This window comes from Haliotis cracherodii, unplaced genomic scaffold (genome assembly GCF_022045235.1).
Source record: "Haliotis cracherodii isolate W230 unplaced genomic scaffold, xgHalCrac1.p SCAF_10, whole genome shotgun sequence".
NCBI lineage: Eukaryota > Metazoa > Mollusca > Gastropoda > Lepetellida > Haliotidae > Haliotis > Haliotis cracherodii.
Window position 1 is genome coordinate 16,451,059 of NW_027266265.1, and position 16,744 is coordinate 16,467,802.

The 16,744-nt window shown below is 37.8% G+C and overlaps 2 protein-coding genes across 3 annotated transcripts in view; one reads left to right on the forward strand and one right to left on the reverse strand.

The window, feature by feature from the left end:
* LOC139454132 (piezo-type mechanosensitive ion channel component 2-like) overlaps positions 1 to 8,667 on the reverse strand; it is a 118,937-nt gene extending 110,270 nt beyond the window's left edge. Inside the window, exons 1-2 of the mRNA XM_071235656.1 lie at positions 8,054 to 8,667; positions 6,693 to 6,788 (exon numbers count right to left, since the gene is read on the reverse strand). Coding sequence (XP_071091757.1) covers positions 6,693 to 6,788; positions 8,054 to 8,126 — 169 coding nt within the window. The 5' untranslated portion in view covers positions 8,127 to 8,667. The remainder of the gene's footprint in view (positions 1 to 6,692; positions 6,789 to 8,053) is intronic.
* A 220-nt stretch (positions 8,668 to 8,887) lies between these two features.
* LOC139454133 (uncharacterized) lies at positions 8,888 to 16,062 on the forward strand. Of its 2 annotated transcripts, none has more exons than XM_071235657.1 (2): positions 8,888 to 8,935; positions 11,156 to 16,062. In XM_071235657.1, exon 2 carries the CDS (start codon positions 11,190 to 11,192, stop codon positions 11,742 to 11,744), a length of 555 nt encoding a protein of 184 aa, XP_071091758.1. In that variant the 5' UTR covers positions 8,888 to 8,935; positions 11,156 to 11,189; the 3' UTR covers positions 11,745 to 16,062. The 2 variants fall into 2 exon arrangements, with proteins under 2 accessions (XP_071091758.1, XP_071091759.1); XM_071235658.1 differs by having other exon boundaries at positions 8,906 to 8,962.
* Positions 16,063 to 16,744: the final 682 nt, after the last annotated feature.

Genomic DNA, 16,744 nt, shown 5'->3' on the forward strand with positions numbered 1-16,744 from the left:
GCTTTCATTAACTAAAGCTGCATCGATTATATACTGCCGACACCCAGTAAGTATCTGCAAACAACACAGCTATGACACCTCAACTGTGTTACTGTTTTGCAGACAAGAGGGGTGTTGTATTTTACAGCTCTACAAATAATCATATGAGATGCATTTACCTAAACATGTTAAATCAAGGATTGAGCACACACATAGGGACAGACCTACAACAAGTTGATATAAGTGAGTCTTGCCAGCTGTAGGAAATATCCTATGATTATACAGTACAACAAATGTTTAACATGTTTAACGTTTGGCATTTGTCCCATCAAAGAGTGCATAAAGGTTGTTATCACAAACCACAACCAATAATTATGTTTACTGACCTTAGACATTACTGTATTAATTGCCCTTTGCTAGTTTTTAACATAACTATTAACTAGGCCTAATAATTTATACTACGACCTTTAAACAACAAAGTATGTTGAGTGAGTGAGTGAGTTGAGTTTCATGCTGTGTGTTTCAGTACTTCAGTCAAACCATAGTGGGTCAGTTTCATGTGAGAAGAAAGCCCAATTTCTCAATTTGTAAAATATATAGCATGGGTATGATATGCACAAGTTTCATCAGAATAAAAATCATGGTGAATCTGGGGTTCCAACCCTCAGTCATCAGATTCCAAAATAATTTTTCATAATCCTGCAGGCTGCTATTAGTCATTATAATACTACCACATTGCACAGCCCTAAACTGAGGAGTCAGCAATTTACACTTTTTTTTACATTTGTACAGTGGATGCTAAATGAGATCAGCCCAACTCCATTATACACAGAGATATGCTACAGCATCTTCATGTTGACATATCAACTAACACATTACAGTACCAAAAATTCCAGCAATGTGTTCGCATTCTGGGAACATATAGCTGGCTTGATGTGATGGCTGACCTTTGACCCCACAGGTAAACACAGGTAGGGCAGTCTGTTAACACCTGGGAGGGTTGCCTTGATTAAGATCAATATGGACATGACAACTACAGTGATAAGGGCTCCATAAGGACAGAGTCAGGATGACGGGGAGGTCAACTATTTATTGTGAAATTAATGACACTTTCAGACGGAGTTTCATGCACCTGAGATTCTGTACCAACTGAAGCATTCATAATCTAAGATAGTGTTGTTGGATTTGGCCTAAGTCTGTCATGTTAATCTGAGGTGACAGTATGAGGATAAATCAAAAGAACCTAAAAAGCTTGAAGAGGCACTCGGCCATAGTCCATTTTGTTTGTTTGCTAAGGCATAACGACGAAAATATGTGTTTCGGATATGGGTAGGTAGGTAGGGTTGTTTTTTGTGTATGATCAAAAAGATATAATGTTAAACACAGATGTGTCCTTTTTATCTGATGTTAGTCGCAATATTTCTCGATGTGTAGGAAAATATGATATATGGAAACATCAGATTTTCCCAAATGTTAAATATTGATATCTTGAACATGTTGAAAGATATTTCCAGATGTGAAAACATTTGGGTCACAATTAAGTGAAACAATGGCTAGGTTTGGTTACCTATAACTCAAATTGTATCAAGTAGGTGAATCTGAAAGTTAATGGTTACTTTACAGGGATTGCCATGCCCACTTGACAGTTAGTCAGAGACTAGTGAAATAATAGGGACAAACTGGACATCAGACCAGGGAGCATCGTCCTCTATACATCTGCACTGTTTGTGTGTTTGTTGTTTAATGCTGTACTCAGAAATATTCCAGCTATATGATGGCGGTCTGTGAATAATCCAGTCTGGGCCAGACAATCCAGTGATTGACTTCATGAACATCGATCTACGCAATTGGGATCGATGACATGCATCAACCAAGTCAGCGAGCCTGACAACCTAATATCGTTAGTCGCCTCTTGCGACAAGCATGGGTTACTGAAGACATATTCTAACCTAGATGTTGATGGATCTATAAATCTGCAACCTGTGAGAGGAGCCAGTAGCTCTTTAATGACATCCTTCCTCTGTAGCATTCACTGTGAAACCATACAGTGACTTTCAAGACAGTCACCTATTACAAAAGCTGTGGGGTAGTCTAGTGGTTACAGCATTTGCTCATCATCTCAAAGGTCCAGGTTCAATTCCCTACAGAGGTGATTCTGGAGGCCACCACCAGATATTGCTAAGCTAAAAGCAGGTACACCCAACTAAAACCCTACAGGTTTCATTACCAGCATCACTTTTATTTTGGCAAAATATTATGAAAAGCTAAAAAGGCCAATATTTTTAGCTACAGACCATAAACAACATGAATTTGCCCTTAATCTACTGCTGCCACAACTAGCTGGAAATATATTCCAGATAAAGATTTACTGACCCAATACCTAGAGTGTAATAGTCTGAAGTGGCCTTGCGATACCAGGCAGGCAGGAAGAAACCCCCCAATGGGGAACATAATGACGGTAGACCTCATGCAGCTTTAATATTCAAGCTACAGAATCTTAGGAATTTGATCAGGAGAACCAAGAGTTCATACATCAGAATTTCAAATTTCTTTAATGACAACTTACAATTTATTGAAGCAGATGCACTATTTTGCATACCAATACAACAGATTGAACAACAGTTCTAGAAGAGACCGTTACACAAACCCGGATGCAGAGAAAGCTGCTTGACATTCTGTATTGCCAAGCAATACACATAGGAAGTATTAAGGTTACAAGCTTTCATATCCAACACAATGGCTAGCATCTGTGACCACCTAACATGGCAGAAGCTGGCTACTGCCATACTCAGGAGCCTGAACACACTGACACTTCATCCCCAAACTGCCTGTGTTCCTGCCAAGCCCTGACTGTTTCATAGACCGTGCTTTTTATACATGTCACATGCACATTACTACACAAGTGATGGAGCAAAATGTCCTGCATAGTTACTAAGTTAGTGCCAAGTAAGGTTCCTGTGGTGTGATAAATTGTATGATAAACTGTGTTGATAAAACTGAAATTGTTTCAGTATGTTTGGCTCTCAGTGTGCAATTGCATTAGAATGCAGCTGAAAGTGGATGTTGAACCAGAGTGGGAGGAGGGTGAGTGTGCACGGATGTGCATCCTATCCTCCTCCTTGTGATTCATACTAAAATTCTATAGATACATTTGGAAGTTGGATATATGATTGGGCATGTAAGTGGGAAGCGATCACATCACCACATATAACTCATCTAGGCATGGGATGAGTAACTTGGGTACTTGGGTCGGGTGGGTCCTGAGTCGGACCAGGGGACCCACAGGTCTCCCCTTATAAATATAAAGCTTCATTCAACTTCAGCATAATCAGAATGTTTTATTGTGTATCTAAATAGCTTTTAGTGTATTTAAATAGGGGGTTGTGTACCTGGGTTGTAAATTTGGACTCATTCCAGCCCTTCACACAACTATCATATACAAATTGCCTTGAACATTGGACTAGCACTTGGATATTAAGTTGTGATCACAAAACCACCCCTTTTCTTAAAAAACAAACTACAACCACGCTTTGTATGTGATATCCTACTTAAAAAGTTCGACATCAGACTCATACTTTAAAGAAAATGGACATTTGGTAACAGAGATTCACTCAGCAACTTTCTGTTAGGTGCATTACAATATGTTCACAAGAACCCTTCAAGACAAAAGAATGCCTCTGCATCTAGCATTAGACACAAGAATGTTCATGGAATGTGACATCATTCTCAGCCTTTGAGAATGAGCACCTGCTACTTTCAACACAAAATATCACAATGTATTATTGAAAGAGCAAACAAGTCAATATTTATAGTCACTGAAAACTTTGCTTGTTTTTTCAATTCTACAAACCTAAACAGAAACAAACTCTGCCGGGCTCTAATTTTGGCATTTCAGTCACAATACACAAATATTGAATCATACAGCCATTTTAAACAAGCTGGTTCTCGTATCTGCCATGCCATGAGTTAAACTGGGCAGCATACAAAAGTTGGAACATATGGCTTGAAAGCCACAAGCCAGAGGGCATGTTTTAAGTGCATGCAAAGGTCAAGGCTGTCTGAGAGGTGTCCACACTGGAACACATGTGGGCTGTTACAGTCTGTCTGTGAATGGCAGTGTCCAGTAGAGATGGATGAACCATCTGCTGGGGAAGCACCTGCTTGTATGACCTGCTCTCATGCGATCTGCTTTGGTGTCCGGCGTACAAAGGATCAAAGCAAGTCAATGAAGAGATGAATGGACCTTCTGCCCATGCGCACAGCCCATAAAACACAGATGCAACCCATTGTTTATACTCCTTGTCTTTTTAGGATTATCAAAATTGATTTTGCTGTAGTTTTTTTCTTAGCAATGCCATATCTACCGTATTCAACGTAATAAGCGCCCAGGGCGCTCACAAAATTAGGAACAGGGGGCTCTTATTAGAATATTTTTTTGGTGGAAAAAAAACAGAGTTGAAAGATAATGTTTATGTTCGACAGATATATTTTTCCAGAATTAAATTGGCCATACTTAAGGGTGCATGTAACACACAAGTGTGTATCATACGCGAATATATAAGTCTTGTGTACATTGATCAATCTGAAGGGGTGCTAAATGGGATTGTTCACTTGCCAATTTATTAACAAATATCGCCCTGGGCGCTTATTGGAGTGGGGCGCTTATTACGTCGAAAACGGTATATAGTATAGTCAGATTGGTTTATTATCTAGGACATTAACTGACTGTCATCCAAACTGACCTAAAGATAGTTTTCTAATTTACCGGTAGTCATAACATAAAAGAGTGTCCTATAAAAAGTTGATAAAATCAATAAAATATCCTCACGCCATTTGTATCGAGTAAAATCATATTAGTTGGTTTTAAAGTAGTGACTCTTAGCAGCTAATAGTAGCTTCCTTTTTCCCTGTGTAATTAGGAAGGATATGTGTGTCTCAAATATTTTATTTATTTCTGATGTTAACATGGTTAAGTTAAACACTTCCATGACGCCTGGTTTCTCTGGACACCCTGGTGTCTGAGAACAATTTTAATTTTCTTATATATTGTTTATTCTTTGAATCCAACCTCAAATCATTACTCAATTAACATTTTCCCACTTATGATATTTATTCTTGCATTCAAGGGAAAAGATCATGAAAATTTGTGCTTAATGTGCTTTGTGTTACTATTCTAACAGGTGTCACATTTCGCAATTGCAAAGTTATGTGTAATCACATGTATGTCCTCAATATTTATGCTGGGTCCAAGGACTGATAGTCCTGCATTATGAGTGAGTGAGTGAGTTGGGTTTAACGTCGCTTTTAACAGTATTCCAGTTATATCGCGGCATGTCAGCTTAATGTGGGAGGAAAGTCCGAAAAGATGCAGGTCTCAGACGTTTACCACTTCGGTGAAACCCACGAGCACGGGTATGGTGCTGACAAACCTATAAACATAACCGGGGCGAACCGGGATTCAAACCCACAATCATAGGTTTCTGGCGTGCCCAAGGGACGCAACACTGCACAGCGAATCGCGGCGCCTTAGACTGGGCCACCCGTGCCCACCTGCATTATGAGTTATATATGTATTTTATGAAACCTAAACCAATGAAGACTATGAAAAAGCAAGTCTAACCAGCAAGTCCACAATCAGCACCAGCAAAAACACTTTTAGAGGAGAGAAATGTATAGTGTATTAAAAAAAGTTATACGTAAGTTTAAGGTACCAACATCATCTGAACATCCTGTTCAAAGTCATAATTATCGCTAAAACAAACCGTAGTTAATGTTGAATGGGTACTTCACCCTGTAAGTAATGGGTCACATGTATCACACGTTTATCCTGAATATCCACATATCTCAAAGCTTGACATCTAGTTGGAGGTCTTTCCAGCTTTCATAAGTGCTCTCTATTTGAACAAGATGATTTCCTTCTTATGCATCCTTGGAAATAAGCATGTAAATGGTGGTTAAACCTCCATTCAAATGTAAAACATGTACTATCGTGGCTATTCATCAAAGTATAATAGGACATCATTTCTGGTAATTATTGAATCAATACTCAAAATATTACTCAAAAGTTCTTAGTGACCCAGGCTATACACGAGGAAGCATCAAGCACTGCAGCCAGCGGATCAGACAGTATCAAGCGTAACAAATCTACTGATTCTGTAAGTAGACCTGCAGTTTGTGAGCAGCTGGTATTGATCTTATACAATTTTACAGTTTACAGTCACAGGAAAAAAAATAATGCAGACGCACAATCTGCTGATCTTAATCACTATGCATACAGACCCAAGACAGAGAAGCAGGACGACTTGGGTTGAAGCAGGAAAAGTGTTTGAAACATTAATAATGGAGTTGCCTGATTGTGTTGTCACCATAGGACCTGGAGTTGCCTGATTGTATTGTCACTATAGCACCCAGGGTTGCCTGATTGTGTTGTCACCATAGGACCTGGAGTTGCCTGATTGTATTGTCACTATAGGACCCAGAGTTGCCTGATTGTGTTGTCACCATAGGACCTGGAGTTGCCTGATTGTATTGTCACTATAGGACCCGGAGTTGCCTGATTGTATTGTCACTATAGGACCTGGAGTTGCCTAATTATATTGTCTCTTTGGACCAGAAGTCAGCTCCCGGTCCGTTGAAGTGTCGAGACTGTGACAGTGTTACATGACAGTGTTACACAACAGTGTTACACGACAGTGTTATGTATGTGTTCTCACCTTTAATAGAGCTGACACTGGGATAGCTGAGTAGAGGTGTGATCAGCAGGAACACAGCGTACAGGAACGACAGGGCGTTGTAACGCAGCACCGCAGCTGCAGTCAAACACGGCACACATTATAGTCCACATCCACAGTTGCCACATACCGCTGAGCAGGTTAGGGGTTAGGTAGCACACTTGTCATCAATCTTATACTTCTGTCCTGTTCTGTTTCACCCCTTACATAAGCCAAAGTCAACAATGGAAACATTATATTTCGACAATGTTTAGTTTAATGTGCTACTACACCAGTCTGCGACTATAGCCACTTGTCCGAATCCTGAGTCTCATAAAATTCTATTGGTCTAGTAAGCTCAGTTTTTAATCACTAAAATTTACTGAAAATGATCTTCAACACCATGCTCAGGCTAGTAGACTTTAAAACTTTTGGCAGACTGCTAGAATACTACCAAAACATTCTGTGTGATCTTTTCAAATGGTCTGCACATAATTTTAACTAGGCCAAAATAGAACACCATATATAACTTTCATACACAACTATAAATTGACCATAGAGAAAAAACATAAGCCCAGATGTCTAATGTCCCCATTTGCAGCAGCAATGCACTCTATGACCCGACACTTGTGAAGAACATTTCACTTGCCACTGAGCACATACTAGATTGGTTAAACAGCTGAAATGTAATACAAGTTTGGCTGTGTTGGCAATTCTAGAACTTGGAGCACTGGTTTTCAAATAGGAATTGCTGGTACATAAATCATGACTTGATGAAACAGATGTCATGGCTACTGACTAATACTCCTTGGTTACATTGTTGAAATTCATTTCAAATTGTTGACATGAAACTCTATTTATTCACATCTTTTTCTAAAATGGCCCAAATTTCAAATTAAACATGTAAAGGTATTGTGAATAATCACTGACTTAAACCCATTGGACAATCAGTCATAACCATGATAACAGAAATTACTTTGACATTCGTTTCTTATTGTCTCAACATACTCAACCAATCAATAAATCTGCTCCAACTGCATGAGCATTGTTGACTTGTTTTCCTATTTACACAGCTTCTGATATTTAGTAAGTTAAAATAATAATTTAACAGCATTCTTATATTACACAACTCAATGTGATTGAAGTCAAATTACTGTAAACTTACTATTTTCATAAAAACCAGATGGTCCAATTAATCCTCTTAAAACATGTATGCTATCAAATATAACTTGAATTTGTCAAAATGTATCATTAAAATAGGACACAAAATCAAATCTGTATGATAAATTGTTTACAACGCATTGTTAACTAACTGCTATTAATAAACAATCAATGCGGATAAAAATAGTACGAGTTTCACTTACCTCCTAAAAGGGTTAATGGTAACAGAATCCTAAACAAGGAGTAACAAACCGTCTTTGTGACCTTTGAATTCATTGTGCGAGTTGGTCCGTAACCCCTTTCTCAAATTTCATCAACACAACTCCAACAATATACAAACAATCCACAATCACAAAAGAATTCCAAAATCTTGGCACCGCCAAAACGGTCACATGGCTCTAACTTAGTCTAAGCTTTCCTCTGCGCAAAAGATTCCTCAAACAATGCACACACAACCGGAGATGCTACTATATTCTCTTGAAGAGGCGCAACATCTCAACGGTAGAAGGGATATTCCTTTGAATGAAAATCGATCCAACCACGCGCCGACGTCCAGAGCGCTCACATGATCTGCACAGCTGCTGTCGCAGTGGCCCAAACGAGGAAATGCAACCGAGAGAAATAAACACGTCAACTTTTAAGATATGACAGTGATCTTCCCATCGACTGTAACACTCCGCTTGGTCGCTCCAAAACCGTAAGACGATTTCTTTCGAAGTATCTGTCAAAGTATAACATAGACGACTGTCGCCTATTTTCCTTTACAACTTTCTCTTGACATCCAAGCAAAATGTCATCTGCTTTCGCAGTGGCGCCCTCTTTGTTACTCAACCACTCTTTCGTTGAGCTAAAGCCGGTAAAGCACCAGTTGCTGTATATCGCGATCTGATTGGTTAATTGATAGAGAGCCGTCACTCAGTCCAATCAGCGCCCGTGTAGTAAAAACCAGTTTGATCCAATGGCGCTTAAATCCACGTGCTGAAATAATCACAATACAATCCGGTTTGATACAAGTGCATTGTGATTGGTCAGTGACGAAGCGTGCTGCTGACTGACGGAAAGAAATATACAACTGCAAGTCACCGGTAAGCAGATAAAGTTGTTTACCACAGGTATTAGACGAGTATTGCTCAGTAAATGATTCCATTCGCATGGTGTTACAATGTATATTACACATGTATTGATCTTAAAGTGTGTAAATAGCACACACGTGTAAAATGTATATATATCACACCACAGTGTGTCGAGAAACTGGTAATACTGCCCTGTTTTCGATCAGGTGCATCCTGTTGTAGTTTATCTATTTAGATAAATCCTTTTTGGTGTCAAAGTGCCAAGATGTTCATTTTACTTTTCATTTTAATTTAGGTTTCGTCATTTAATCAGATCATTTTCTAATCATTTGTTAATGACTTATGAATAAGAACATTTTAGAACTGACTGTCACTTCTTATGACAAAGTAAACACAATTTATGGATAACAACTTTTAAAATACTGTAGACGCGACGTTTCGGTATGGATCCTTATACCGTTGTCTTGATTGACAATAGTATAAGGATCTATACCGAAACATCACCTTTACAGTAATTGTTAATCCATAAATTGTGTCCACTTTGTCATCCGTCAACTTCTAAGTAATGCCTATCAAAGAATTCACACTTCCACACACTTCCAGAGACCATATACCAGTATATGGTCTCTGACACTTCTTGTGAGTTCACTATTAAATCATAGACTAATACATTTAGGACCTGACTGTATCAGGCCTACCAAAGAAAAACTACTGTGAAATAAGTAAACATCTTAAATAGAAATAGCCAGACAAGTTACAAACAAAGACACAATATGATCCCCATAAAGTTGGCATTGTAATAATAAGCACCTGGCACATTTCCAATGGAACCAAACACAGTAAGTCACAGAATGTTTTAGCATTTGTTGTCTGCATGATTTACTGTTTGGTTCAATTGAAAATATCCCAGGTTCTCATCTTTATGAAGCAAACTTAATGGGAATTTTGTCTTTATTTGTGATTTGTGTGGCTACATTCTATTAATAGTGTGTACATATTCCAAGTTAATTTGTGGGACAATTGATCAAATTTCAATTTGTCATCAGTAATAGGCTCTCACTAATCCTGATGCAGAGTCATATCACAAGGATTAGTTGGTAAGCTGTTTAATCAAATAGGTATGTGTGAACTCATGCTTCATAACTGCCTGGCTATGCTGTAACACCCATATGTGATGACATTATACACACACAGAGACAATTGTTTATTAACATTTGTCACTAGTTGTGCATAGTGTATATAATATATCAATAATTGCGGACTGGAATGTACAACATTCTGACATATTTGACCTATAAGATACATTCAATACTAGTAAAAACAAGTAAGGACTGGTTGGTTCAGAATCAGTATACTGACTACGGGTATCTTGGGTCGGGTGGGTCCTGAGTAGGACCCGGGTAACCACAGTACTACCTGGACCTGTAGTTAGTCAAGTGATATATTGTTATGATATATATGCCAAAAACTCACTATAACTCAGTGGTTACACTAAAAGTAATTAATTAATGTTTGCATTTCCTTCTGACAATGTACACATTCCTTTTGACTTGTATATGTTTGAGTAAAGATAAAGCTTCAGTCAAGTTCAGTGTACGCATGATCTGATGGTTTGACTAACCTGGACTAGTACAAGCAGGCACACACACATGCTTGCACATTGCTATATAACTGCAATAATCTTGAATGCAAGCTGTGGTCTTGGGCATCACATCTTTGAGTGCAGAGTTGCCTCCCTTAGCTATGCCTGGTTCAATTGGTAGTGGTTTTGACTCCCAAGGTAACCCTTGTATAAGACTCCTATTTCCTGACATGATGATCTACAAATACATCTATTTGACTCGTTTGCGAAATCTTACTGTAGCCAATGCTATAACTTGCTATAAAAATGCATGAAGCTTTGACACATACTTCACGGCAGTGCGTCGTACGCTTGTGGCATGCAAGGCAGCCAAAGCATTTAACTGACGGTGATTTTATTATCATTTTGCAAAGAGTTTGTCCGTTCAATTTACAAATCTGGACTGGCAACTTTCTAACTGGGCAGGTAACTTTTGTCCGACTGTCTGGCTATATGTTTTGTGAATATTCAACAATGTTGATGAATAAGTTAACCATCAAAATAAGTTTTGTTTCTTATATTTTTGTTAGGAGTATTCATGGAACGCAGTATCCCTTACAGTTTTTGTACAGAAACTCTTCAGACTCTGGTATATTTCTTGTCATTTTCAGATTTAGAAGGCAACGTTGTACCTTGACGTCCACGATGGCCCGGATGATGAGTACAGCCGTGTCAGACATGGTGTTGGCACTGTCCGTCTTCTGGTTGGTCAAGTATCTGCTTGTACGGAACATGTTCGCAGCTCTGGGATTCATGATCCAGGGATTTGCTGCTGCTGCAGGTGTTGCCAGATTTTCGTCCAGAGCTCCGGGAGGAACCATCACGAATGTTCACAAGTATCTCTCTTGGTTTGCAAGAATAGCTGGAATGCCATTGGTGGCTGTTGGATTCTGTAAATATGTTATGCCATATTTAATGAATCTGAACTTCATGTTTTCACTAGGCGTGATTTTTACCAATAAGCTGCTCGATGAAAGTCAGCGTTCTCTGGTTAATGAGGCTTGTAGTGGGTTCGCCATGTTAACAATCATCGCAGTGTCGTATACAACGTGGAACGTCGCCGGACTCGCTGCTTCCTTTGTGTATGTTGTGTCAGGTCTTGTGATTGGCTCTCAAGGATCCTGGAGCGGTATACAACGAATTGACATTTTACACTACGCACTTGTAGTCGGCAATGTATTTTTCTACTCAGCTCTGTAAATAATGGTAATTCTAGCATAATTAGATTACAGTATGTTAATCTGCAGAACTTTGAATGATTGTACAATACTTCAGATTGCAAGTGAGTCAGAACTGACCTGTGAAAAAATACAAGATAATAATAACAACAACAACAACAACATGCCAGACTGTGGGCAAGGGATGCTGAAGTCACACTGCAGATTACCACAATCAACAGCTCCATCTGCATTTAAGATGTCCCTCCATTTCTGAGATAAGTGGGCCTCTGACCCTGATTTTTATGAGGCATGGCCTGACCAATAAACCTCTTAAGTCATGTTGCCAGGCAACAAAACTAATAATAGGTTTAGAACTTTCTGACTACTTGTTCGACTGAACAACATATTACGTAAAACAAATATCAAGCTATGCTTAGATGCAGGTTTGTGACATACAGTATAGTGAATATCTAATATCTATTGGGGAAATGTCAGTTATGTTCTACCTGCCAGCTATTTTCACCAACTCTCTGGCCTGTGTTAAAACTAAGTGAGCCTTAGGATTATTGACTGGAACAAAACTTTTCAGTAAAGTTGTTAGACTATTTAAGCCTCACATTTTCTTTCGCTTGGCTTATTGATCCACTGACCTTAAACATTGAAAATTCAGATGGAAGAAAAAATCAGAAAGACAAGTGATTTATATCATACCACTGACAGTGAAGATCACTTTGACACTAAAAATAATCCCAAGAATTTTTGTATGGCTAAAACAAATGTTTCAGATTTTTAGTTTATACTATTCAGTGACCCAAACCAAGAAAGATATTTTATTTATTTTATCACCTACCGATCCAAATCAAACTTTACAATGCATTTTATTATATATTGTATTTTTGACCTACAGACAACAAAATCAAAAATCGGAAACAAAACAAAAATGTCTGTCCTTAATATAATTCTGTACATGTACATGCTGTCTTTCAACAAGCCCAGTGCTGGTGTCACCATATGTAGTAGACAAATATGTTTAATGTCAGTGACTCAAGAAAGTTTGACATGTCCAAATGTTATGTTAGTCTGTCTATCCTTTCACTTCGTCTATACCTCGCATGTTGGTAACCCAATTTTCCAAGGTAAAGTTTTCTAACAGTTTAGCCCAGAGTCTGGAGTCAGCCAGAAGTAAACACTCTCAAGCTATTCGACTACACTTTAATAACCCAAACATAAACATATAGGTACACTTTCTGTTTGAACTTTGTCACACTGGAGGGTTATTGACTTATTAAAGAAGTCACAATTAGTTTTGACAAGAAAGCCTGTCTGGCAAGGAATATTTTAAAAATCACACTCTGCATCAAATACTCTGTTCAGGGACACATAATGGAACTGTGTTTATATAGATGCATATCACACAGTTGTGTTTGCTGCTCACAAGGCCACAATTGAAAACAACTTTGTTATAGGCAGCCTGCAAAAATATCTCGGACTGAAATATATTTTTGCAAAAGATTTAATGATAATATATGTTTGCCTAATCAGCTTGTCTATCTCTCTGGCAATAATCAAATAATGATTATCGTTATACAACCACAAACTATCGACCTATTTAGCTTTGTATAACTGAGCAGTGGTGCTGAAAGCAGAGATATTTTTAATAATGACTCCAGAATTTCTTAACATGCTTAATGGAGCAATGGATAAAACAAATGGCGAATAAATTAACCAGTTTAGCTTCTTTTAGATCTTGGACTTTTGTGTTTCTCTGTTCCATGTGTTGGTCAGCAAACTATTCCTTAATCACAAGCCAATGTGATGGTGCCTCTCGGTTCTGTATGCTGTCATAAAAATAGCCTAATTTTGTAGAAGCTTCAAACTTCATAATCACATGTCGTAGGTCTGGTTTTATGTCCAACAATTAGACATTTTATTCTGGTATATTTATTCTTATAGAAAATCAGAACCTTATATTCCAAGATAAGCAGTTTAGAATTAGTTGAATGTACTTCTGTGGATGCTCATTCAAAGGGAAGCAACTCTTGTCAGTTTGAGTCATTGATAGACATTTAGAAGGAAGAACATGAGACATGTTGACGCTTCATCAGGTGAAGATTTACCGGTGGTAAGCATATGTGAGTTATATGTAACTGATATGTCAGTTTGTCTAAATTCACTGCCAAAGGGAGATTACAGGGTATTATAATACCAATAGGTGCAGGATTATTGGTGAAATTATTTTCAGTAATTCTCACTGATCATTGTAATTTTTGCTTCACCTAGATTGGCTAGTTCATTAAATTTGTTCCATTGTAACTATTGTTTGCAAAGAGGTTCATAGCAATGTGACGTAATATGAACACATTGTCAGCCATTGTTCATGACAAGGAATTTGGATTATCTGTCCTTCGTGAATTAATGTTAATAGTTTTTAGCCAAGGTTCAGAAGTTACAAAATTAATTTACTCAGGACACATACTTCCTTAATTCTGGTAGCTCATAGGTAATTCTCTAGATATCTCTATCTCTAATATTCAGTATTATTATATACCGTTATACCGTTTTACTGTCTGCATCACTAGAGCTCATTATAGAACATGTATTTTTAGTCTAACCTTAGATAGGTGATAAACAACCTGGATATAACTGTAGGAAGTATGACTCGAGGGTTGGCTGGTGTGTCAGTGTGGACCTGAGGTCAGATGACAGTCAGTTGGATGTTTCCACTTCTCTGTTACAAGTATGACTAATAAGTGCTTTAGATAGAATCTTGTTACAGTTTGACACATGAATAACAGTGTCAGAGATATAAGGATGAACAGCTACACTTGTTTAATTTAATAGTTTCCTAAAGGCTAGGGTTCTGGCAGACTGAATTTGATGACGATGGTAAACTTTTCAAGTTTCATACACGTATTGCGGTAGTTCTTTATGGAGTATCCAGAAAAAATATAAACATGGATATTGTAGTCACGCTCAGGGACGGTTGATTGTCACAGAAAATATTCTAAAAGTATTTTCACATACTTAAAAAGCATTGAGGATTAGATCTCAACAGCACTAGCTGATGGTAAGATATCTGAGCATACTGCTTATGTTTTGGTAATGTTAAGTGAAAATGTAATTATTGGTACTGCTTTTGATGCCAGTGATGGAGTCTAGGGATTTTGATACAAACTATAGCTACAACCTCATTGAAATCAAATATTTTACACGAACATGATACCTCTCTTCATGAAGATCTAATAAAAAAAAACTATAGGTCAGGTCAGATGACCTGGAGCCATCTTTTACCAACCAAACTAATGGAGGGATGAGCCAATCAAAACTCAGCTTTCTAAAATGATTCAGTTCATTTCTTTACCACCTTAATTCAGAAATCTCTGTCCAGGCAAAGGGAATCGGCAGAAAACACATAGACCTTGATAGTACAACCTGTTGGGTGGTCGGAAATAAAAGGATGTATAAAATATCCACTATATAATAGCGCAGATACTGTAAATCTTGTAATTAATGCGTCTCCTTATTAATACGACTGCTGACCCCTAGCCAAAAATGCGACTCAAAATCAATGCGACTCCCCCAGTCTCTAATTCCCATTATGTACTTGTTACAACTGCTCAATAAACCGTGTTTGTGTATATATTCAAGTTGGTATTTCTGCTAACCAAAGTATGCAGATTCTTGATAGTCATTTTTGAGACATAAATGCGAAGTTTCATTAATGCGAACAAAGACCATGCTTGCATTAATTTCAAGATTTACCGTATATGTTTTGCAATCAGAACTCTCCAGTTATATTTGATTGCAAGATATAGAATTCAGATATGATTGTGTGAATGCTGCATTCACACACCTGATCAGCTGATTGGATAGTTCAAATGACATGACCTTGACTAGAGGTGTCCTTAGATGTTCAAACAGGAGCAAAAGATCGATTGATATATAATTTTCAGCACAATTCATATTGTTAACTAAAGCTATGGCTGAGTGTACTAAAGAAAGTAGGAACTTGACTTCAACCTCATGTCTCACAGTCAACTGCCTTGGTATAAGATTTCAGAGAAAATATTGAAACTCTCTCCCTTGAAATATTTTCTGTAAGTGTTCATGTGAACGATGTTAAAGCCATCGGTAAAAGATATTTGATATATCTTCCTGCAGGTGGACCTTATTATTTATACATTTGATATGATTCTAATATGTCAGTTTGACATAGGATGATAATACTTCATAACACTATCTGCTGTTACTGACCTGTTGTTTGGTGCAAATGTTGTATATAACTTGATATATCATATACTTCTTTTTTTTTATAATATGGTTATGTAATGAAATAAATATTTTTGAAGTGTAGAAAACGAGGAGTTTTTGTTATTGATTAATTAGTTTTAGGTACTTCAAGTATAGAAAGGCTTGCTGCATTATTATCTGCCCAATGAAAACAGATGGGACTGTTGGAATAGTTGAATTGGGTTGGATTTGAAGCTCGGATATCTTCCAGATCCTGTGTATGAATACTTTCTTTGACAAGTATCATTTCGCCAGTTTGACAACATGCAGATAGCATCCGTTAAATTTTGCATTTCAATATTTTTCAGAAAAGCTTTTCATAATTTTTCTCCTCACACTAACAAGGTCGGTTTTTAGATGTCATAGAAGCATTGACATGATTCATTATCACAATGTTATTGCTATCCAGAGGGATGTACGCATGTCTTACATGTATGATGTACAGGGGGCCTATCCTGATCCAGAATTCCCACAGGGGACTTAAGGGATCGACACAGATCACAAGTCCTCCGTGGGCACTAGGAGAAACAAAGTCTGGCAACCTATGTCTACTGAATTCCACATAGCATCAGTTCATTTACTCTCATAAACATTCTTTGTGGCTTAACACTGCACTCTGCAAAATTCCAGCTATATGACGCTGGAGCTATTTGAGCCTGGACCAGAAAAACCAGTGAGTAACTGGTGTACATTGACACTATCAAGCAAGTCCCAAAACCTGACTACCAGATCTAGTTCCTTTGTACAAAA

Coding starts and splice junctions, on each gene's coding strand:
- LOC139454133 (XM_071235657.1), top strand. CDS start 11,190: ATGGCCCGGATGATGAGTACAGCCGTGTCAGACATGGTGTTGGCACTG.